Source organism: Euleptes europaea, chromosome 19 (genome assembly GCF_029931775.1).
Source record: "Euleptes europaea isolate rEulEur1 chromosome 19, rEulEur1.hap1, whole genome shotgun sequence".
NCBI classification, from domain to species: domain Eukaryota; kingdom Metazoa; phylum Chordata; class Lepidosauria; order Squamata; family Sphaerodactylidae; genus Euleptes; species Euleptes europaea.
Window position 1 is genome coordinate 17,055,016 of NC_079330.1, and position 24,540 is coordinate 17,079,555.

At 47.7% G+C, this 24,540-nt stretch overlaps 1 protein-coding gene across 2 annotated transcripts in view; it reads left to right on the forward strand.

Annotated features, from left to right (window-relative positions):
• MTMR4 (myotubularin related protein 4) overlaps positions 1-24,540 on the forward strand; it is a 43,584-nt gene extending 19,044 nt beyond the window's left edge. For both annotated transcript variants that reach the window (XM_056864931.1, XM_056864930.1), the window contains exons 4-18: positions 1,448-1,530; positions 2,720-2,886; positions 3,688-3,784; positions 5,258-5,371; positions 7,746-7,942; positions 8,831-8,959; positions 9,667-9,778; positions 12,534-12,729; positions 14,482-14,667; positions 16,279-16,449; positions 16,543-16,697; positions 19,638-20,835; positions 21,521-21,631; positions 23,044-23,132; positions 24,172-24,540. In XM_056864931.1, the coding sequence (XP_056720909.1) occupies positions 1,448-1,530; positions 2,720-2,886; positions 3,688-3,784; positions 5,258-5,371; positions 7,746-7,942; positions 8,831-8,959; positions 9,667-9,778; positions 12,534-12,729; positions 14,482-14,667; positions 16,279-16,449; positions 16,543-16,697; positions 19,638-20,835; positions 21,521-21,631; positions 23,044-23,132; positions 24,172-24,349 (3,183 nt within the window). In that variant the 3' untranslated portion in view covers positions 24,350-24,540. The remainder of the gene's footprint in view (positions 1-1,447; positions 1,531-2,719; positions 2,887-3,687; positions 3,785-5,257; positions 5,372-7,745; positions 7,943-8,830; positions 8,960-9,666; positions 9,779-12,533; positions 12,730-14,481; positions 14,668-16,278; positions 16,450-16,542; positions 16,698-19,637; positions 20,836-21,520; positions 21,632-23,043; positions 23,133-24,171) is intronic.

The window sequence follows — 24,540 nt, forward strand, 5'->3', positions numbered from 1 at the left end:
CTCCTGCATTTTTCCTGTTCCTTAGGCTCTTGGAACTAAATTGAGAGAACCTGTTCGAGCCATGTGTGGGCCAGGGCCTGGTCATGGGGAGGGCGGCTTCTGTGGCCAACCCCGAACTGATCCGCGTCTTTCTTCGGCTGTGTTTTCTCCTCCTTCCTGTACACAAAGGATCCCTTGAGAAAGAGGGCGAGTGAAACATGCCCTGCTGTCAACCCAGTTCCCCTCCTAGCTCCTCTGATACAAGCCAGCCCCCCTCCCCCCAATAACTCTGAATAGGAACTGAAACCCATGAAAATCCTGTGCGTTTGGCAAGGCAGCTGCTGCCGTTTTTAGTGGATGAAGGGCTGCTGCAGCTCAGATTTCTGCTGGACGATTTTTGGCTTTTGCGAGTTGCAAACCACCTAATAGCGTCTGATGGAAAAGGGGGTTGAATGCCCACTTTGTTGCTGTCACCTGAAAGTCAGCTTGTGAGCACTTCTGTCAAGCTGTGCCTATGAGCTGTGGAACATTTTTCTCTTCAAAGTGTCTTTCCCAGACCAGCTGAGTTGCGATTTCTGGTCTCTTGAAATGAACCTTTAGGGTTCTTTGGCCTTACTGAGCCCCATTGTTCCTGAAATCTACTCCCTCCCTCTCCCCCCAAGATGTGTTTCTCTTGAAGTCATGACAAAGGATTTTGTCCAGGGGTGGGGGGTGGGGGAATGAAATTTAGTTCCTAATCAATCCTAAACTTCCTTTAATGCTTTAACAGTATAAAATGCATAATTTATAACTGAGAACATATAAAATTGTACTCTTTTACATATTTATGAAATTTAAAAGTAAATGCTTTTTCCTCTCCCTATAAGCAAAATTGCAAATATGTATATCCTGTACTGGAGCTACAAACAGTTATCCTCGTTGCTACTTTAACACATTTTACCTTAGTTTTTTGCCAATCAAGAGGCAGGAAAAAAATAAAATCCATAAATAGAAAGCACAAATTTTATAGTAAAACAAAAGTATTATTTGAACAGAAGCATTCTTTAATGCTGTAGATTGTCTTACATAAAAGCTACATACGGTACATTTTGGGGTAAGTAAAACCTTGTCATTCCAAAAGAGAAAATATTTCATAGTAGTTTTTTTCAGTGGTATCCAAAATTTCCAATCTTTCCATTGGGAAAAAAATATTTTAAAAGACCTTGAGGTGAAAAAAGCTATACATTTCCCCCTGCAACACCCCCACCCCACCCCCCGGGCCTCTAGGTCTCTATCCCTGTCTTTACCTTCCACATTTACTGCTAGTACCCAACCTGTGAAATTTCTGCCATGTGGCATTTAGGACTGCATGCATTTTGGAGCCAGGTTCCAGGCCCTAGAGCCATGCAGGGGGGTCCTCCTGGATGCCTGCTTTGTTGGGTCAGGTATAGTCTCTGCTTGCTCACTTGTGCCCGATCTTTCTTTTTAGGTGCCTTTGAGGATGATGGAAAGCGTGGAGAGTCGGGACATGTTCCAGCTGCACATCGTATGCAAGGATTCCAAAGTAGTCAGGTAGCTGCTGCCTTATGCCATCTTGGGTATTACAGCTAAGCCAGGGTGGAGGAACTGGGCTCCTTATTCTGCAGAGTGGCTGGTCCACCTGTAGCACATCTGCTGTCCCCCAAGCCTTATTGTTGCTCTGCCGGATTAGTCCCATCATCCCACAGCAGCCCACCAGATGCCTGCAGGAAATTTCCCTAGCATCTGAATCTCGGAGGTAGACTGCCTCTGTCCATGCAGGTTCTGTTTAGCTGCCATGGCTAATAGTTGTTGATAGACCTGTCTTGGATTAAGCTGTCTAAATTGTGGCATTTAATGTAGTTCAGACTAGAAATGTGGTCCTGACGCGCAATAGAGTGGCAAAATGCCCAGCAGTCACCACACTTAAAAAAGGATATCGCAGAGCTTGAGAAGGTGCAGAAAAGAGCAACCAAAATAGAGTGCTAGAGCAACTGCCCTATGAGGAGCGGTTAAAACGCTTAGGGCTGTTTATCTTGGAAAGAAGGCGGTTAAGGGGAGACATGATAGAGGTCTATAAAATTATGCATGGTATGGAGAGAGTGGACAGGGAGAAGTATTTCTCCCTCCCTCATAATACTAGAACGTGGGGTCATCTACTTAAACTGGAGGGTGAGAGATTCAAAACAGATAAAAGGAAGTATTTCTTCACCCAACGCATAGTTAAATTATGGAACTCCCTGCCCCAAAATGTGATGATGGCTGCCAACTTGGAAGGCCTTAAGAGGGGAGTGAGTATGTTCATGGAGGATAGGGCTATCCATGGCTACTAGTCAAAATGGATACTAGTCATGATGCATACCTATTCTTTCCAGTATCAGAGGAACATGCCTATTATATTAGGTGCTGTGGAACACAGGCAAGATAATGCTGCTGCAGTCGTCTTGTTTGTGGGCTTCCTAGAGGCCCCTGGTTGGCCACTGTGTGAACAGACTGCTGGACTTGATAGGCCTTGGTATGATCCAGCATGGCTTTTCTTATGTTCTTATGTGTTTGCGTTAGTCATCTATGCTAGTGACCATTGCCGCTAGTCTTGGAAACAGGTGCACAATACAGCACTCATCATGTTCAGACTTTTTTGTAGATGTTTATTTTTGCACGTGCCCCGTTCAACCAAGAACCCCTCCCCGACAGTGTCGCCTTCCTGCAGCAGGTGAGAGTGTGCACCCCCTGTGTGTTGCAGGTGCCATTTCTCTACTTTCAAGCAATGCCAGGAGTGGCTGAAGCGGCTGAGCCGAGCCATCGCTCGCCCTACCAAGCTGGAAGACCTATTTGCGTTCGCTTATCACGCCTGGTGCTTGGGGGTTTGCGCCGACGAGGAGGACCAACATGCTCACCTCTGCCGCCCGGGTGAGTTCCCGTGCAGTTTCTGAGATTGGTTCCAAAAGGTTGTGGGGGGTGACGTCGGCAGCCCCCCAGGCATGGCACCTCGGTGCTGCGTCTTGCTCTCTCTTTTGTGCCTCTCTTAACGCAGGGACCGATTAAGAGCTCCACTGGAACCTTTTTCCTTTATTCCATTCTTTATGCTCGTGTACCAATAGGTCATGAGCAAAAGAAATTCAATACATTCCATGATACATAAATAACCGAACATACAAAAAATATAATTTCTAAACAGTACAGTTAAAAGGAGGTATCATTAAAAACCGTAGATAAAATTTTTGTCATGGCGAGGGTTACATTTGGATCAGGATCAGCTATATCTTGCTTTAGGGCAGGTCTCCACCTCTGAATGTGTATTGTGATCCATTTGTCTCTGGCAAGATCATGCTTTTTACAGTCTACAAAAAAATGCCAAACAGTGTCCAAACTCCCTGATCCACAATAACAAAGTCGCTCGGAAAAGGAAACCCCTGAAAATCTTGCTAACTCCTGCAGTGGCAGTTCATTTAATCTGGCCTTGGAGAAAAGCACTCTATATTTGGGAACAGATAAACATTTACAATAAGCAGGTAGAATCTTTGGAATGGGGAGGCCCAGATGGTGCAAAGAGCGCTCTGCAGCCAGTGCTCCATTTGTCAAGTTGCAACACTCTACATCTGACTAATTTACATGCAGAGGGATATTCCATTTGCTTTAACTGGAACCCGTGACGTCCTTGTGATTGAAGTCCTCTGTGTGGAGCCTTGTTAACCACGTGTGCCTTTGCAGGAGACCACGTGAAATACCGGTTTGAGATGGAGCTGGCCCGGATGGGCTTTGACTTGCAGAACGTTTGGAGGGTTTCTGACATCAACAACAACTACAAGTGAGTAATCAGGGTTTTTTCCTGGTCTTCCTGCAAGGGATATGAGCCCCGTGGGGCAGAGTGGTAAGCTGCAGTACTGCAGTCCAAGCTCTGCTCACGACCTGAGTTCGATCCCCACAGAAGTCGGTTTCAGGTAGCCGGCTCGAGGTTGACTCAGCCTTCCATCCTTCCGAGGTCGGTAAAATGAGTACCCAGCTTGCTGGGAGTAAAGGGAAGACGACTGGGGAAGGTACTGGCAAACCACCCCATAAACAAAGTCAGCCTAGTAAACGTCGGGATGTGACGTCACCCCATGGGTCAGGAATGACCAGACGCTTGAAAAGGGGACTTTTACCTTTTTACCCTCAAGGGAGAAGGCAAAGAGTCTGCAGCCACCCTGTTGTTATAGGTCTGGGCCAGCGTCCTCCATAGCAGCGCAAGAGACTTGATGCAGTTCAGACTAGAAATGCGGTCCTGACTTTGCAATATAGTGGCAAAACGCCTAGCAGCCCTTTGGATTGTTGACTCTGCTTTTCAGACACTTACAGTAATTTAAAGTCTAAGCATAAATCAAATGTTATTTAAAAGTGTTTGGGAAAGCAGTTCTTAGCAAGGTGTGGGTCTAGGTGCAATGGAAGTGTGCTCTGCTGCTGCATCTTCTCTCCAGCGTCAGGAATTGTTATTCTTGTCATGTGGTTATATGCGTGTATTCTGTAGTGCAAAAACCTCCATCTGTTGCTGGGCATCATTGTGTGCTCTTCCACCATTTCCACAGGGTCCCTTTCAGTATGGGACCAGGCTTGGGTGGGAGAGAACATTTTGCTTTTGCTGCAACAGAGTCTCCCACTGTGTTTGATGCAGAAAGCACTGTAAACATTTCCAAAACTTAAGATTTTTTCCAGTTGGAGACACCAGAAGAAGGTTGCTAACTCAGTCCTATTGCAGAAAACAAAAGGGGATAATCAGAGTCACCCTTCCTTGCCTTTGGTGAACCCCCTTCCCAAAAAGCAGAATCAAGCCTGCTTTATCCTGCTACATACAAAGATCCTAGAGCTGCGCTGTCTTTTAATGACTGTATTCTCTTAGTTTGCAATGGGTAGCCATGTTAATCAGTCTGTAGCAGTAGAAAAGAGCAAGAGTCCAGTAGCACCTTAAAAACTAACACAGTTTCTGGCAAGGCTTGAGCCTTTGTGAGTCACAGCTTACAAAATCTCTGAAGAAGTGAGCTGTGACTCACGAAAGCTCATACCTTGCCAGAAATTGTGTTAGTCTTGAAGGTGCTACTGGACTTTTTCCTACTGTGTTCTCTTAGTACCTGATAGTCACCTCATCATCAGTCAAGATCGCCACATCTCCTGTTTCCAACCCAACATCAAAAGCGCTTATCAGTCGTCTCTCACCATACGTTCCTTTACAAGTTTGGAAGGTTTGAAGTTTAATGTCATTTCAGTTACTCCTATCTTGTGGTCAGGCTCTGTGGCTTTTCCTCCGTAGGTTATGCACCAGCTATCCGCAGAAGCTGCTCGTTCCCGTCTGGATCACTGATAAGGAGCTGGAGAATGTGGCTTCCTTTCGGTCTTGGAAGAGGATTCCAGTGGTTGTGTACAGGTACGGAAACAGCTGTACAGTAGAGGACAATAAGTGCAGGCACAGTGGTAGAGAATGCGCTGATGGAGTTGCTGCGACGTGTAGACCCTTTCAGGGCTTATCACTTGAGGGACTCTATCTGATATTCATGCTCACCTCCGTCCACTTTTTCTTGCACAGCAGAGCTTCAATGAGGTGTTAACTCTTCACTTTGTCCACCGAGAACAGGTCAGAAAAGTAACCGCTTTTAACCAGGAGGATTAAATTTAGGTCATGCGTTAGGAACTGAAAAGAGCAGTCGAGAACTGGAACAGTAAGGCTGGGGACTCTGTTTCCTTGGAGATTCCCAAAATAAAATTGGACGAGTGTCTATCAGACGCTTTATTTTTAAAATTTCTGGTCAGTCTTTTGATCAGAATCAGACCTTAGAGGCATCTCAATATCTGTAAATAGCTGTAGAGCAGGGGTGTCAAACGTAAGGCCCGCGGGCCGGATCCAGCCCCTTGAGAGCTCTTCTCCGGCTCGCGAGCCAGCCAAGACAGCAACCCCCTCCAGTCCCAATCTGGGCTGGCAAGGCATGGCCCAGCCCAACCAAGTGACATTTATGTCATATCCGGCCCTTGTAACAATTGAGTTCAACACCCCTGCTATAGAGTATCCTACATTAGAAAAGATTGTCATAAGAACATATGAACATAAGAAAGGCCCTGCTGGATCAGACCAAGGCCCATCAAGTCCAGCAGTCTGTTCACACAGTGGCCAACCAGATGCCTCTAGGAAGCCACTAACAAGACGAGTGCAGCAGCACCATCCTGCCTGTGTTCCACCGCACCCAAAATAATAGAATAGGCATGCTCCTCTGATACTAGAGAGAATAGGTATGCAGCATGACTAGTATTCTAACTCAGCCATGAATACCCCTCTCCTCCATGAATATGTCCACTCCCCTCTTAAAGCCCTCCAAGCTGGCAGCCATCACCACTTCCTGGGGCAGGGAGTTCCACAATTTAACTATGCGTTGTGTGAAAAAATACTTCCTTTTATCTGTTTTGAATCTCTCACCCTCCAGCTTTAGCAGATGACCCCGTGTTCTAGTATTATGGGAGAGGGAGAAAAACTTCTCCCTGTCCACTCTCTCCAAACCATGCATAATTTTATAGACCTCTATCATGTCTCCCCTCAGCTGCCTTCTTTCCAAGCTAAACAGCCTTAAGCGTCTTAACCGCTTCCCATAGGACAGTTGCTCTAGTCCCCTAATCATTTTGGTTGATTGTCTAGGATCATTGACTTTTAACTTTTTTTAGGTTAGCGGGGGCTTGGCAATCTATAGTAATCTGAGGTTTTTTAGCGAATAGTAATTTGTTCAATTTATTTAAGAATTAAAAGAATTGTATATCCCATAGACTTTTAACTGGTCGGTCAATACCCACAACTTGGCCCCAGCCTGACCAAAGGGGGGTTCTACCAGCAGCAGCAGCATCATATACATTTTCAGGGGGGAAATCAAGAAGGAGGTCCCATCTCGCATGTCTGGAAAGGGTCTAGACGGCCCTTTGAGTTCATGGCCACGACTGTGATTATGTGCTTGACCTAAGTACCCCTGTTGCTGTTCATCACAGTTTTGGACATAGTCCTTTACATACAGGGCCACTGTATGACTGAGTTCTGGGTAGAATTCTATTATTTCTTGTACAGAATCTGCGTTCCTCAGATCATTTCATTTGCAATAACTTACTTTGCTAACAGTGTTTTGGGGGCAAAATTTAGAGACCCCCATCTCTACTAAAGACATTTCCAAGCAAGATGTAATATTTTCCCACAAGATCCTCGAAAACGCAGGGATGTTTTCTGCTTTTCTCTTATCCTCACCCTGTCAACCAAAAAATTCATACTTACTGATTGTTTCCAGTGAAAGGGAGGTTGAGGAATCTCCTATCAGAAGGGTCAGCCCAGACAATGAAACAAGTAACTAAATTCTGTGCTGCAGTATACAAGATCTGTCAGACAAAGCGGGGGCTTGGCAATCTAACCTAAAACGGAAAATACTATAGTAATCTGAGGTTTTTAGCGAATAGTAATTTGTTCAATTTATTTAAGAATTATATATCCCATAGTTTTAAATATTGTATCTTTTAATTCTATCTTGTAATTGATATGAATATTTTAATGGCTTTGCCGTATTAATAAATCTGAATCAATATCAAAATCCTGTAATTTGGCTTACTAGTCTAACATGGACCAGCCTGTATTGCTTGCTTGTGCATTGCCCAGGGGCCTCTCTGTTTTGAAGCGTTGATTTGATTTTTCGAGTGGAGAAAATGAAGTCATTCCATGACTGGCTTTTTGGAACAGGGCCCTGGATTCGAGAGCTAGATGAACTTGGTTTCTCTTTCAGACACTTGCGCAACGGGGCGGTGATTGCACGCTGCAGCCAGCCCGAAATAAGCTGGTGGGGCTGGCGCAATGCGGACGACGAGTACCTGGTGACCTCCATTGCCAAAGCCTGTGCCTTGAACCCTGGACAGAGGGTGGCTGGGGGGACTCCGCATTCTGGGCTCAGCGATGGGAACGAAGCTTGCGATGCAGGGTTTGGTAAGTGAGATGTACTTTGTTCCCTTGTTTTTTTTTTCAGGGTACCATGTATGGGTGTGAAAGCTGGACAATGAAGAAAGCTGACAGGAAGGAAGTAGATTCCTTTGAAATGTGGTGTTGGAAGAGAGTGTTACGGATACCGTGGACCGCCAGAATAACAAATAAACATGTTCCAGATCAAATCAAGCCTGAATATTCCCTAGAAGCTAAAGTGACTAAACTGAGGCTATCGTACTTTGGTCCCATTATGAGAAGATGAGATTCCCTGGAAAGGGGACAATCATGCTAGGAAAGGGGACAATCATGCTAGGAAAAGGCAGCAGGAAAAGAGGAAGACCCATGATGAGATGAACTGATTCTATAAAGGAAGCCACGGCCCTCAGTTTGCAAGACCTGAGCAAGGCTGTTTAACGAGAGGACGTTATAGAGGACATTGATTCGTAGGGCCATGAGTCGGAAACGACTTGACAGCACTTAACACACACACACACATTGTCCCTGGCGGAGAGAGCAAAGGCTGCTCTTGGATGCTGTCTGTTATTCCCAACAGAAACAGGGAAGTGTTGGCCACCTTTTGCATGTCACCACTAATGCACCGTCTGGAATACTCCAGTGAAGCTGGAAATAACAAAGTGGGGGGAAAGACTTCTGTTACTTGCTCGATGTTGCCTTTCCAACAGTAAAAATATTCTGTTCTAGAGTATTACTTAGTGCTCCTCATTCTGCTTTTACAAATTCAGTTAACGAGTAGATTATTCTAGTCACCAACCATGTCTTCTCAGTCCTGTACTTGCTTCAGCTTTTCTCCGAGTTGTGTGTTGCTGGGCAGCTTTTGCAGCATCAGCACTCAGTCAAGGGATGGGAGGATTCAGACTTCTTTCATTGCAGATTCATCACTGACGGCGGGCTCAAGCGTGGAGAGTTCAGCGGCTCCGCAAAAACTCTTGATCTTGGATGCCCGGTCTTATACAGCGGCGGTTGCCAACAGAGCCAAGGGAGGAGGCTGCGAGTGTGAAGGTACAAGCTTCATTGGGTGCTATAGCCCTTCTTGGGCCCCAGCGGCACATAAGGAGGTGGGGGCATGAGCAAGAGCCCAGCCACTTCATTCTAGCATCCCCATCCTGTGCCTTCCTGCCTCTGTGGGCTTCTTGAGTTAGAAGAGTTGGTTTTTGTACCCCTCTTTTCTCTACCAAAAGGAGTCTCAAAGCGGCTAACAATCACCCCTAGAACTGTGATTGGCCCAAGGTCACCCAGCAGGCTGCATGTGGGGAATCAAACCCGGTTCTCCAGATTAGAGTCCATCACTCATGTGGAGGAGCAGGGAATCAAACCCAGCTCCCCAGATTAGGGTCCGCCGCTCATGTGGAGGAGCAGGGAATCAAACCTGGTTCTCCAGATTAGAGTCCGCTGCTTTTAAGCACTACACCACACTGGCTGTCTTAGTGGGCTGAGGGTTCATAGGGGATGCCTTGTGCTGGTTGTGAGTGATTGGAATAAAAGGTACCACGAGGTGTCTTTCAGGGAATCTTATCCACTCCTTCTCATAAAGAAGCTATGCACTTATTTATGACCCAGGCACCAGGCATCCTGCTGTTTCTCATGACTGAGCCAGTTTAAACACAGGGCCTGCCCACTGACTTGTGGTCAAGTTCCTTCTGTGAAATGCTCCCTCTGACCCTCGAGACTGGCAACCAGCTGACCTCTCCATCCACGTTGTGTTTCAGAGTATTACCCAAACTGCGAGGTGGTGTTCATGGGTATGGCCAACATCCACTCCATCCGAAACAGCTTCCAGTACTTGCGGGCAGTTTGCAGTCAGATGCCGGATCCCAGCAAGTAAGTGCCGGACCCATTCCAGCCAGCATTCCCAGTGTACTATGGACGGGGTGGGGCTATGGCTCCGTGGCAGAGCATCTGCTTGGCATGCAGAAGGTCCCAGGTTCAATCCCCGGCATCTCCAGTTAAAGGGACCAGGCATGTAGGATATGTGAAAGACCCCTGCCTGAGACCCTGGAGAGCCGCTGCTGGTCTCGGTAGACAATGTTGATGGACCGAGGGTCTGAGTCAATATAAGGCAGCTTCATGTGTTCATGTGCTTCCAGTTCAGGGGGCCCTGGTCAGGATGGGACTGCAGCATGCGTTCTTTCCTGCTGGCAGAACTCAGAAAATGGGGATCTTAATGTAAACGAAGACCCGTTCTGTCGGAGAGAGTTCCTGCCTCTCCAGTTTCCTTTAAGCTTTTGGGTGGGCATAAACATATTTTTATATATTTCAGAAAGACATCTAAGGGTTGGAATATGATGAAGCCTTATAAAATGATGAATGGCCCAAAAGGAGTGAACAGAGAAATAATTTTTTTCTCCCTCTCTTGTAAAGCTGGAACTCAGAGATATCCAAAGAAACTGATGGGCAGTAGATTTGGATCAGACAAAATGCATTTTTTAAAAAGAATGTATGGAATGTATTGCCACAGGGTGCCGTTGCTAGCTTAGGTAGCTTTAGGAGGGGATTAGAGAAATTCACAGGAGACCACTGTGGAGCCCCGTGACGCAGAGTGGTAGAGCATCTGTTTGGCATGCAGAAGGTCCCAGGTTCAATCCTCGGTATCTCCAGTTAAAGGGACTAGGCAAGTAGATGATGTGAAAGACCTCAGCCTGAGAGCCTGGAGAGCCCCTGCCGGTCTGAGTAGACAATGCTGACTTGGTTGGGCCAAAGGTTTGATTCAGTATAAGGCAGCTTCATGTGTTCAAGCTCTGCTCACGACCTGAGTCAGATCCCAGTGGAAGTCGTTTCAGGTAGCTGGCTCAAGATTGACTCAGCCTTCCATCATTCCGAGGTCAATAAAATGAGTACCCAGCTTGCTGGGGGTAAAGCATAGACTACTGGGGAAGGCCATAGCAAACCACCCCGAAAACACAGTCTGCCTAGTAAACGTCATGAAGTGATGTCACCCCATGGGCCAATACAGTAATGACCCCAGTGCTTCCACCTTTACCTTTTTTTACCACTGGTCTGTGATCAGCAATGATGGCTAAATGGAACCTCTGTGAGAGGGGACTTTTGTCTGAATGCCTTGCTTGTGAACCTACCAGGGGCATCTAGTTGGCTACTGCTGGAAAGAGGTTGCTGGTCTAGATGGGCTTTTGGTCTGACCCAGCCAGGATCTCCTTAGTTTCAGAATGGCTCACACCACTGCTTTTCCCTAGACACTCAGGGCAACGTTCGTCTAATTTCTGCCCTTTTTATCCACACAGCAACCCTGAGGCTATGACTGGCTCAAGGTGACCTATTTTAACTTAACGGCTGCGCTATTAAAGGGTTCAAACCCAATTTTCATTGGCCCGCTTTTGCCGGCCTGCCTTCTGTGCCACATTGCAGCTTCTCAGACACGTTAAGGGCTGGTCTGGCTCTCCCCCCACCCCTGCTGTTTTTGCCTGACTTCTCTTGTTTGCTCCTTTTCATGCCTTTTCAAAAAGCATTCTGCCTCTCGCGTGTGCATTTGGCACAGGGTGGTGACCCCTGTATTGATCGCTTTCTTCCTGCCTTTTCGGCCTCAGCGCACCGCCCTTCTTTTCACCGGTGGCCATGGGAGTGGTTTTTTCCCCTTCCTTATTGAGGGCTAATAGTTTTAAAGAGCTGAAAGGGAGTTTTCCGTGTAGTGTTAGGCTCCTTGCCCTTGTTAGTTACTGGCACTGAAATGGTTACATTTAAGAACGTTTATTTATTTTTTTATAAATTTATTTCATATCCATAAAAATACAAACGTGCAATACATAACAACAAAACAAAAAACTACACAATACAAACATGGAAATCTAAAGTATACCAAAACAAGCTTTAACTCATTTTACCGACCTCGGAAGGATGGAAGACTGAGTCAACCTTGAGCCGGCTACCTGAAAGTGACTCCCGTCAGGATCGAACTCAGGTCATGAGCAGAGCTTGGACTGCAGTACTGCAGCTTACCATTCTGCGCCACGGGGCTCCTGTAATCGTCCCTATATTATGCTATTCTAATTTTATGATATTGTACGTACTACTTTATAGTCGATCATTCACTCTCATGATATATGTACTTTGGACTTGCATAATAAAACTAGCTAATATTGGATCGTTCTCATTTATAATCATAAACATATATAAATAACTTAGTGATTATAAATAAGAATATAAATAAATAAGAATGTGTTATTGTTTTTAATGAGAACCATGTCTTTCGTAAAGAGTGTTCCCCTTTTCCCCCCGAAAAAGAAATGAAAGCAGGGTCATAGAATCATGGAGTTGGAAGGGACCACCAAGCTCATCTAGTCCAATCCCCTGCACAATGCAGGAAATTCTGAACTACCTTCCCCCCCCCACACACACACACACACAGTGACCCATACTTCATGCCCAGAAGATGGCCATGGTGCCCTCCCTCTCATGATCTGCCTAAGGTCTTCTGTAGCTCTGAGTAGAAACCTTTTGTACAGTTGACTTTCCCACCTGGAGATGGGTCTGGAATCCTCTCTTTCCGCATCTGATGGCTTCAGTGATTCCTTACGCCAGTCGCAGGCTTAACGTTCTCCCCTTTCACATGTGCACATTTCAGCTGGCTGTCGGCTCTCGAGAGCACCAAGTGGCTGCAGCACCTCTCCGTCATGCTGAAGGCAGCCGTGTTGGTCTCCAACGCCGTCGACCGGGAAGGGCGCCCTGTGCTGGTCCACTGCTCAGATGGCTGGGACAGAACTCCCCAGATTGTGGCCCTGTCAAAGATTCTCCTGGACCCTTACTACAGGACGATGGAGGTAGAGTGCCACTGTCCTATGGGATTGGACAGGCCGTTTTAAAGAAACACTGACTGTGTGTATGTGCGTATAGCCCAAGGGTCCCCAGCTTTGTTGAATCTTTGAACACTTTTTAATTTTTGACAAACAGGTGTCAAGTCAACTTTATTAATACGGTCGACTGACCAATCATGTGCCAACACGTCAAAATTTCCAGGCACAATAGTTTTGTACCGCAGAATCACAGACTGCCCGTACAAATAAAGGTGTAAGGCCAATAAAAGCAAACCCTGGTTAGAATTATCACATTAAAATTGATAAAATTGTAAAATATTCTAACAATCATTCTCTAATAAAGCTCTGCGTATTTTTATAGCAACGGCGCAGAACTTGGCAGTTTGGAGCGTAAGCTGAGGGTCTTCTAATAGGAGCTTCTTTGCCAGCAGCTCAACTGACTCATCAGGGAATTTACCAAGTAGGGGACGACAAGCAGGATGTGAGGGGGCTACGATAAAAATGGCTGCCGTGGGTTGGGACCAATGACAAAGTGGCTGTCGCGTGGACCGGGTCCAGTGACAAAGCATTGAGAGGGTTGCGAGTCAAGTGTCCTCCTATAACGGAAGTAGCTGTTTCCAAATGGGAATGACCTACTGCCATGAAGATCGTTCCTCTTAGGCTCTTCTGAAGCACTTAGAATCATAGAGTTAGAAGGGACTTCCAGGGTCATCGAGTCCAACCCCCTGCGCAATGCAGGAAATTCACAACTACCTCCCGCCCCCACCCCAACACCACCAGTGACCTACTTCCTGCTCCAACGATGTGGAGGAAAGCTGGTTAGGGGTTCTTTGCTTTGATGAACGGAGGGGTGCCAGGTAACATGTAGGCTGGCACTCATGGGTTACCACACTGAGGTATAGTTTTCCTTGGTTTTTTTTTTTTTTTACATTGCATTGTAGACAAAAAGTAAAGTGATGTTTACAGGCCCCCTCGGTACCCCCCCCCCAGCTTCCTTGTCCCTTTAGGTGTCAGCTGTGCTGGCTAATTGAACAGGTAGGAGGCAGTGAGTGTTCATCTTCCGGCAAAGGCCTGTGTCTTTCTGTAAAGCAAGAATCAACCATCTGTTTCATTTTGGATTTTTTCAGCTCATCGAGCAGCAGGCCGCATGCTTTCTCGTAGACTTTGGGTGGCTTATCAAGCCTATTGTTTCAGCAATCATTTTTGACCCCTGATAGGCAGTAGGGAGGATAGCAGGGGAGGGGAAAGAAGACAAGATTGACAAAGGATATGTGTAAGCAGAGGCAGTTATTCATATGTAGTTGCAGCTGAGATAAGGACTAAAGGGCAAGGGCCAAAGGCTTCGCAGAAAGGTTTTGAAGAGAATTTGAAGGACAAGAGAGATGGTACTGTGCGTACTCAGGGAGGAAACTTTACTCGTACAGGGATGGAAGGGCGAATGGGTGGAATTGTATTAAAAAGCAAAGGGCCTTGGAGTGGCTGAATTGGAAGGATGCAGGAGATGGGCAAAGATATAATGGACAATAAGAACTGAAAAATAGGATATGGCTTTGGAGCGCTTTAAAGGTAAGAAGAAGGCAAATTATGCTGGCTATAGAAGAACAGAGAGGTCACTAAAGGGATTTGAGGAGAGGGGTTTTATGATCTGAGCAGTGGAAGGGACGACTCTAAAGAAACTCTAAAACCTCCAGCCTCTCCTATCATGGCATGCCCAGAGAGTAGACAGTGCTAAAATTCTTATACTCCTTTTGCTGGCAGGGTTTCCAGGTGTTGGTCGAATCCGATTGGCTGGATTTTGGCCACAAGTTCGGGGATCGCTGCGGCCATCAAGAGAAGGCGGAAGATCAAAACGAGCAGTGCCCCGTGTTTCTGCAGTGGTTGGATTCCGTGCACCAACTGCTCAAGCAATTCCCCTGCCTTTTTGAATTCAACGAAGCTTTCTTGGTAAGAGCAGGCCCGCGTCGAGGCTGGCTTTTCTAGCAGGAGGCTGGGCACGGCACCTGAGAGCTCACTTGGAAGACTCCAGCCTGACCTTGACTCTCGCTGTGATTGTGGTGGTGCTAATGCTCTGTGGTGGTTTGCTTTTCCCTTGATCAGTGAACTCAGCTTTTATCTCCTCGCAAGCCAGCCTGTGGTGTTCCTAGGTGGGCCCTCTGTTGGTGGTGTGGGATAAAGACGCCGTCTTTCTCAGAGCAGGTTTGTCTGAAATCCACAGGCTCTTCAGGGGCCTCGGGTTCTCTCTTGGCCAAAGGTGGCCACAGCAAAACTGTTGGGTCTGGGACCAAAATTTGAAAAAGGCTGCACTGTAAGAAATCACGATTGAATTGGGAAGAGAGAACTGTGCACTGAAATGTGTGTAATTATAATTGACCACAGGCAGATATTAATTGAGCTAAGCATGCACAACAATTTGCACTCGTCATTAGAAGAAGAGTTGGTTTTTATATCCCGACTTTACTACTTAAGGAAGAATCAAACCGGCTTACAATCACCTTCCCCTCCCAACAACAGACACCCTGTAAGGTAGGTGGGGCTGAGAGAGCTCTAAGAGAGCTGTGACTAGCCCAAGGTCACCCAGCAGGCTTCATGAGGAGTGGGGAAACCAATCCAGTTCACCAGATTAGTGTCTGCCGCTCATGTAGAGGAGTGGGGAATCAAACCCGGTTCTCCAGATTAGAGTCCACCGCTTCTAACCGCCGCTCTTAACCACTACACCATGCCAGCTATTTGATGAGAGTCCAACAGTGTGCATAATAGTATGTTGCACATTCTTCTATTTTCATATATTACTTGCACTCAACAGCATGCCAGGCCATTAATTAGTTTCAGGGTCGGACCTTTGTCATGAGCTATAATAGCATAGTGACTAAAGGAAAGGGGTGTGATCAGTTCACCCGTTCAGCTCTCACCTCTACCATGAACTCAGCAGGTAGCCTTAGGCAAGCCTCTTCCTGGTCAAACCCCACTTTAATCGCCAGTCTGAAACGTGTAAATAAAAATGTGGTGGAAAGTGCCATGAAGTCACAGCTCACTTGTGGCGACCCCGTAGGGTTTTCAAGGCAAGAGACGTTCAGAGGTGGTTTGCCATTGCCTGCCTCCGCATGGGCTGAGAGAGCTCGGAGAGAGCTGTGACTGGCCCGAGGTCACCCAGCAGGCTTCATGTGGAGGAATGGGGAATCGAACCTGCTTCTCCAGATTAGAGTTCACCGCTCTTAACCACTACACCACGCTGGCTCATAAAATAAAACAAAAATACTGGCCTACTTTTCTGGGCTGATGTAAGGATTACAGCATTATCACGTGTCTGAATCACCAAGCTGTATAAATCCTAGGTATGTTGTTGTTTTCATTATGCATGAATTAAGATAAACATTGATAATCCAGCAAACTTCCAAAATATTCATATCTCTTGTATTTGTTTAGCTTGATTGGGTATCCACTGTGTTCAGAGGCTTGTGTGTTTAATATATTTAAGACCAGAAGACTGAAAAAGAAGCACTCTCGAAGTCTCCTATGGGAGCTGGATCGAAGCCCTGATTTCTCTTGCTTCCGCAGGTGAAATTGGTGCAACATACGTACTCCTGCCTTTACGGGACCTTCCTTGGAAACAGCCCCTGCGAGCGAGAGATGCACAACATTGCCAAGCGCACCTGCTCTGTGTGGTCCCTTCTGAGAGCCGGCAACAAGAATTTCCACAATCTGCTCTACATTCCTGGAAGCGAGCAGGTGAGTGGGATGCCCCCTCCCCCCATGGAGGAAGGCTTGGAAAAGGGGAAGGTTTTCTGCTCTGTTCCTGAGTCTGTTCTCCTCCCTCAGCAGGTGCTGCATCCAGTGTGCCATGTGCGTGCGCTGCACCTCTGGACAGCAGTGTATCTCCCAGCATCATCTCCGTGTCCTCTCGGGGAAGAGGGCATGGATCTTTACTTGCCTTCTGGATCCCAATGCCAGGAATTTAGCAGCAGATCTCTTGACAGGTAGGAGAAAGTGAGCCCTGTCCTCTGAATCTTGTCAGTCAAGGCCTGGGTCTAGAGTGCACCCCACATTTCTTTTAGCTCTTTTCCCCAGTTTCAGCGGGGCCTGTGCAAGAGAAAACCTGGGGAGGGGCCGTGGCTCAGTGGCAGAGTATCTGCTTGGCATGCAGAAGGTCCCAGGTTCAATCCCCGGCATCTCCAGTTAAAGGGACTAGGTGAGTAAGTGATGCTAAAGACCTCTGCCTGAGACCCTGGAGAGCCACTGCTGGTCTGAGTAGACAATACTGGCTTTGACGGACTAAGGGTCTGATTCAGTAGAAGGCAGCTTTTTGTGTTCATGTGTGTTCCAAAACCCTGGTGGGTTGTGTTTATCCTTTTGTTGTATTTGGTATATGCTGCTCATTTGAATCTAACACAGGAAAGAATTCTTCAACGTGCATAGTGAATACCTCATTTTTTAAAAAAAATCTCCCTACTTGCTAAAGGGGGGTGGGAACAGAATCCCTTGCCCCTGGCTTTGATGACTTTGGAGAGGGGCCATGGCTCAGTGGTAGAGCATCCGCTTGGCATGCAGAAGGTCCCAGGTTCAATCCCCGGCATCTCCAGTTAAAGGGACCAGGCAAGTAGATGATGTGAAAGACCCGGCAATCCTGGAGAGCCGCTGCCGGTCTCAGTAGACAATACTGATTTTGATGGACCAAGGGTCTGATTCAGTATAAAGCAGCTTCATGTGTTCGTGTACAGTCAATCTGACACTAATCACTAGACCACTCTGCCTACTTGCTAAAGGGGTGTGGGAACAGAATCCCTTGCCCCTGGCTTTGATGACTTTGGAGAGGGGCCGTGGCTCAGTGGCAGAGCATCTGCTTGGCATGCAGAAGGTCCCAGGCTCAATCCCCGGCATCTCCAGTTAAAGGGACTAGGCAGGTAGGTGATGTGAAAGACCTCTGCCTGAGACTCTGGAGAGCTGCTGCCGGTCTGAAAAGACAATACTGACTTTGGTGGACCAAGGGTCTGATTCAATATAAGGCAGCTTCATGTGTGTTCATGTTTGCTCTGGACAGTGGGTTTTGTCAGACACATTTTGAAATGACAAGTACATTATATAGACTGGATGCCTCTCCAGTGATACTCAGGTTTTTCTGTTCATCTTGAGACAAGTGGCCTTAATTGCAGACTGTTGACCATTTGCATCTGGGAAAGAGGCCTGTAGGTAACGTTAGGCTTTTGCAACCACGACAGGATCACCGTTCTGCTCTGTTGTCTGTGAAGATTTACTTCAAGACCAGGAACCAGCTAGGAGGGCCCAAAAAAGAAGGGGGGGGGGACACAAAACAACCCTATAAACAGAATTAAGTACCTAGAAAGTCAAGCAGAAAACAGCTGATAAGGCCAACAATATGATTAAAAGCTAAACCATTAAAAAGTTTTCTGAATGCATATAATACAAGTTAAAACCCAAATGATGCTAATAACTCCTATATGGCCTTGCAAGAAGCCTTCCAAACATATACTAAAATAACACTATAGGCATAATATACAGTACGGCATACAATCATACATAAACCATAAACGAACAATCACATATAGACCATACACGTTTCGGCATATTTGCCTTCAGTGGTCTAAAAGACACTAGCACACCAGACTAAATTATATAAATCTTTGAACACATACATGAAGCTGCCTTATACTGAATCAGACCCGGGGTCTATCAAAGTATTGTCTACTATATTTGAAGGGATGTCATGTTGATGAGGGAACTAGCTTGATCTCTGTTTCTCCAGAGACTAGGACACGGAGTAATGGATTTAAACTAACAGAAAAGCGATTCCACCTAAACATTAGAAAGAACTTCCTGACGGTGAGGGCTGTTCGATGGTGGAATGCACTGCCTCAGAGGGTGGTGGAGTCCCCATCTTTGGAGGTCTTTAAGCAGAGGCTGGATGGCCATCTGTCGGGAGTGCTTTGATTGTGGGATCCTGTATGGTGGGGGGAGGGTTGGGGTCACGGGATGTGGGGGGGAGGTAGTTGTTAATTTCCTGCATTGGGCAGAGTGTTGGACTAGATGACCCTGGTGGTCCCTTCCAACTCTATGATTCTATGATACTCTGACCGGCACCGGCTCTCCACGGTCTCAGGCAGAAGTCTTTCACATCACCTTCTTGCCTAGTCCCTTTAACTGGAGATGGCGGGAATTGAACCTGGGACACACATGAAGCTGCTTATACTGAATCAGACCCTAGGTCCATCAAAGTCAGTAGTGTCTACTCAGAATGGCAGTGGCTCTCCAGGGTCGACTCAGGCAGAGGTCTTTCACATCACCTACTTTCCAAATCCCTTTAACTGGAGATGCCAGGGATTGAACCTGGGACCTTCTGCATGCCAAGCAGATGCTCTACCACTGAGCCACGGCCCCTTCCCTAAGAACTTTGTCATACTTTTTAATAGTTTAGCTTTTAATCATATTGTGGGCCTTGTCAGCTGTTTTTTGCTTGACCTAGGTCCGTGTTGTCGAACCTATGGCACGCGTGCCGGACTTGGCACGCCGAGCCCTCTCTGTGGGCACGCGTGGGGGCTTTGAAGGGCTCAGTGCGGAGCCCTTGAAAGCCCCCTCCCTTCCCTGGACTCTTTCGCCGGGCTTTGAAGGGCTCGGAGCCGTTCAAAGCCCCCCCTTCCCTGGACTCCCTGCCGCCCAGCTGGGAGGAAACCTCAGTATTCAGGTTAAATTGCCGTGTTGGCACTTTGCGATAAATAAGTGGGTTTGGGGTTGCAGTTTGGGCACTCAGTCTCTAAAAGGTTCGCCATCACTAGGTACTTAGTACCAGCTAGGAGGGCTCCTTCGAGAGAGTGATGTTGGCTGCCCAGTTTAGGCTCCATGGGGGGCCTCCTTAGTGACCCGTGTTCATCCTGTGATACCTTGACCATGTCTTGTGGTTTTAGGTTACCAAAGACAAGATCCATGGATGACCTGCTCTCAGCCTGCGATCCTGGCAGCCTGCTGACCCGCACGTCAAGCGACCCAAATCTTAACAACCACTGTCAAGATGTCAGGGTCAGCTTGGAGCCCAGACATCCTAACACCGAGGAGGCAGCGGCAGGCGACAAGACCGCGGGAGAGGAGCCATCTCGGGTGCCTGAGCAGCAGGAACTCCATCCTCCGCCAGCTGTTGGGAGTTGCAGCTCTGGCAGTGACAGAATTGATCAGCCGCTCGCGCTGCAGGAAAACGGGGAGGCACAGAAATTAAATAGCATCTCTCCAGAGGTAGTAACAGTAAACAAAGCAAGTCCAGCGGCGGCGGAAGGCCTCTGCCCAACACAAAGTGCTTTGGGGCGAAAAAAACCTTTGGGGGATTTGGTCAGAACAGAGGAGCGGTTGGAACAGTCTCCATGCAGCAATGTGAAAGGCGTTTGGGACTTGGTTGAACCTTCCGTCCAGCCTTCAGCGTGTCCTCCCGTTTGGAGCCCTCCAGTCCCTAGCATCCCGAAACAGGATGCTCTGGGGTGCCAAAACGAGGAGGATGGCAAGAGCAGCTGTTTCAGGCACGGGGAAGAAGGCAGCCAGGTGGGGAAAGCTCCTCCGGAGTGGTGGCGGAAAGGAATTTCACAGAGCCAGACCAGTGAATTCTCTCTTCTAGGAGCCAACTGGGACAGTTTTCAGGGGATGGGGGCTTCGCTTCCTGGGGGTGATGCGGGTCCTCGGCGGCTGTTCTCCTACGGCTGCTGTAACAAGAGGCTGAGTGGCAGGCCCTTCTGGACGTCGGGCTTGTGCCTCAGTGGCCAGTGGCCTCTGAAAGAAGGCGCAAAGCCCCCGGCTTGCTCGGGCCATTCGGGCGCGCACTGCACAGGCCTGGCTGCAAAATCCGGCAGGCTGTGGCTCCCCTGCCACCTGAAGCAGGCCCTCGGCACCAAGCTCGTGCCTCCGAGCAGCCCTTCCCCAGTGCCTCCTCTCTACCTGGACGACGACGGGCTCCCCTTCCCCACGGACGTGATCCAGCACCGGCTACGGCAGATCGAAGCCACCTACAAGCAGGAAGTCGAGCAACTGCGCAGGCAGGTGCGAGAGCTGCAGCTCAGATTGGACATCCGCCATTGCTACCCACCTCCAGCCGAACCACAGATGGACTATGAAGATGACTTCGTAAGTGAGGGCTCCGTGGGGGCGCTTCCAGGGGTTCACCCCACCCCCAGCTTCTCCTTAGCAAAGGCAATTGGTCATAGAATCCTAGATTGGAGGGACCAAAGGGCTTATAAACCCTCCTTCGTATGCACATGTGCCCCAAAGGTAGAGCTGTTTGTACATCATCCACTCCAGAGAACCAGCGGGGTGTAGTGAGTAAGAGCAGTGGTTTGGAGTGGTGGAACTCTGATCTGGGGAACCGGGTTTGATTCTCCACTACTGCACATGAGGTGCAGAGGCTAATCGGGTGAACTGGATTTGTTTCCCCAATCCTCCACATGAAGCCAGCTGGGTGACCCTGGGCTAGTCACAGTTCTCTTAGAGCTCTCTCAGCCTCACCTACCTCACAGGTACCCCTTCCCCTCCCCACCACTCCAAACCACCACTCTTAACCACTACACCATGCTGGAGGGGAAGAGAGGAGGTCTTCCGCCCCCAGCAGTGACGTTTCAAGCCTGTTTAGGCTCTCCTTTTGCAAAAGCCATTCCTCAGAGTTGCTGTGTGGATGCAGGAAACTTGAGTTGGTTCCAGATTCCCTGGACACAACTCATCAAACACCTGAATATGTGGTTAGGCCCTGAGGCTCAAAAGGGAAATGTGCAACGTGTAACCAAGTAGCAAATGGCTGTTTTCGCCTTCCTTGCAGACCTGTCTCAAGGAATCTGATGGCAGTGAAAATGAGGATTTCTACTCTGACCACAGTGAAGACTGCCTGTCGGAAGCAAGCTGGGAGCCTGTTGATAAAAGGGAAACGGAGGTGTGTCATTTGTTTCCTTGGAATAACCAGCAGCGATGTTGGAGGGTGGCTGGTGCTTTCAGGGTAGCTGTGGTGCCATTTTATAGGAGCAGGATGGGATGGGATGGGAGGCAGGATGATACAACGTAGGGTAAGCTTGGTATATCCAAAGGGTCGTTTCTGTTTTCCCACCTCTCCTCAAAGCGAGGTGTAATGGATTGTCTTTTCTTTTGCTCCCTTCAACAAGAACAATCCTCCAGTTCTGGTGAATGGGTCTTGTGTGTGTGTGTGTGTGTGTAAAGTGCCTTCAAGTCGCAGCCAACTTTATGGCGACCCCTTTTGGGGTTTTCATGGCAAGAGACTAACAGAGGTGGTTTGCCAGTGCCTTCCTCTGCACAGCAACCCTGGTATTCCTTGGTGTTCTTCCATCCAAATACTAACCAGGGCTGACCCTGCTTAGCTTCTGAGATCTGACGAGATCAGGCTAGCCTGGGCCATTCAGGTCAGGGCGAATGGGTCTTACCCATTGCAGTATCCTTTCCCTGGCAGTGGACAAATCTGGATGCACAAAGAATTTCATCACTGTGTCGTGTACCAAGCCTCACTCTTGTTATTTAAAGCACTTAGGGCTGTTTAGCCTGTAAAGAAGGCGGTTAAGGGGAGACATGATAGAGGTCTCTAAAATTAGGCATGGAGTGGACAGGGAGAAGCTTTTCTCCCTCTCTCATAACACTAGAACATGGGGTCATCTACTGAAGCTGGAGGGTGAGAGATTCAAAACAGATAAAAGGAAGTATTTCTTCACACAACACAGTGGAACCCCCTGCCCCAGGATGTGGTGATGGTTGCCAACTTGGATGGCTGTAAGAGGGGAGTGGACATGTTCATAGAGGAGAGGGCTATTCATGGCTACTAGTAAAAATGGCTACTAGTCATGATGCATACCTTTTCTCTCCAGTATCAGAGGAGCATGCCTGTTATATTAGATGCTGTGGAACACAATCAGGATAACGCTGCTTTAGTCGTCTTGCTTGTGGGCTTCCTAGAGGCACCTAGTTGGCCACTGTGTGAACAGATTGCTGGACTTGATGGGCCTGGGTCTGATCCAGCATGGCTTTTCTTATGTCCTTATGTACCCCAGGAACTGTTGTTCTCCTTCCAACTTCTTTTTGGATGCTTGAAAATGTTCAACGTGTCATTTTTTCCCCTCTGGAACATTCCTCGGCATCTGGTTTTTTTCCCCTGTCCATCATCCTTGTAGTGTTCCCTTCTGAACTTTTCCCTCCCCCCCGGTCCTTAAACATCCTTTTGAAAAACAAAGTACTTGCCACAAAGAATTCCAAAGGAGCCTTTAAACCTGTGCTGTTGGGACGCTGATCCGTCTAACGAACAGAGCCAAAGTAGGCCTTAATGTGAAGGTGGTTTCTTTGCAGGTCACACGCTGGGTTCCAGACCACATGGCCTCACACTGCTTTAACTGTGATTGTGAGTTCTGGCTGGCCAAGCGCAGGCATCACTGCAGGTAACATTCGGCAGTTACTAAACTTAACCTCTCTTCCTTTCATGTGGTTCTTTCCCCCTTGAAAACTGTTTCCCAAATATTTATTGGGGGTGGGGGGAGGTGAAACAATGGAATGTGTGTTCTTGAGATGTCCTTATTATAAGGAAGTAGAAAAGAGCAAGAGTCCAGTAGCACCTTAAAGACTAACAAAAATATTTTCTGGCAGGGTATGAGCTTTCGTGAGCCACAGCTCACTTCTTCAGATACAGCTAGAATGTGAATCCATCTGTCTTTAAGTAGAGGAGAGTGAATTCAGAATACCAGAAAATATTTTTGTTAGTCTTTAAGGTGCTACTGGACTCTTGCTCTTTTCTACTACTGCAGACAGACTAACATGGCTACCCACTGTAAATTATTATAAGGAAGTTAGATTAAAAAAATTTAAAGCCTCTGTTAGATAGGATTTCTGATGAAACCGATGAAATTAAACTGGATTTCCTGTTATCGGACAAAACACATCAGATATCATGCCAAGAAGCCAACAATTATTAAACTGTTGTGTGGAAAAACAGTAATTTGGGATGGGGATAGCTCATAGTATTTTCTTGAAAGAGTTCTGTATCACAGCCTTAGAATACAGTTAAGATACTCAAAGAGCAAGACTAGGTAATGGGTGAATGCACAGAGCCAGCCTGGTGTAGTGGTTAAGAGTGGTGGACTCTAATCTGAAGAGCCGGGTTTGATTCCCCACTCCTGCACATGAGCGGCAAAGGCTAATTTGGTGAACTGGGTTGGTTTCCCCACTCCTACACATGAAGCCAGCTGGGTGGCCTTGGGCTAGTCACACTCTCTCAGCCCCACCTACCTCACAGGGTGCCTGTTGTGGGGAGGGAAAGGGAAGGTGATTGTAAGCCGGTTTGATTCTTCCTTAAGTGGTAGAGAAAGTCGGCATATAAAAACCAACACTACTTCTTCTCTCTTCAGGTCAGATCCTCCACGTGCCAGCCTGATTTTGCCCCGGCTTAACGGTGTTTCTCTCCACCTTTTATCCCTTGCCCAGGAACTGCGGGAACGTGTTCTGTGCTGGCTGCTGCCACCTGAAGCTGCCCATTCCCGACCAGCAGCTCTATGATCCAGTCCTTGTCTGCAACTCCTGTTACGATCACATCCAGGTGTCCCGTGCCAGGGAGCTGATGAGCCAGCATCTGAAGAAGCCCATTGCCACAGCTTCGAGCTGAATGCCGGAAGAGGGAGCCCGTCCGAGCCTGGCCTTTTCAACTTGCAGACTGGAAGGAGAGGGCCGCCTCTGCTGCTGCTGAGGAGGTCGGTAACGCAGCGCTTGACCACCAAGCCTTGTATGCACTGTTGGTGATTTTTTTCCCCACTTGGTGCCCCATGTATTGGAGATGAGGAAATTGGATTAAAGAGT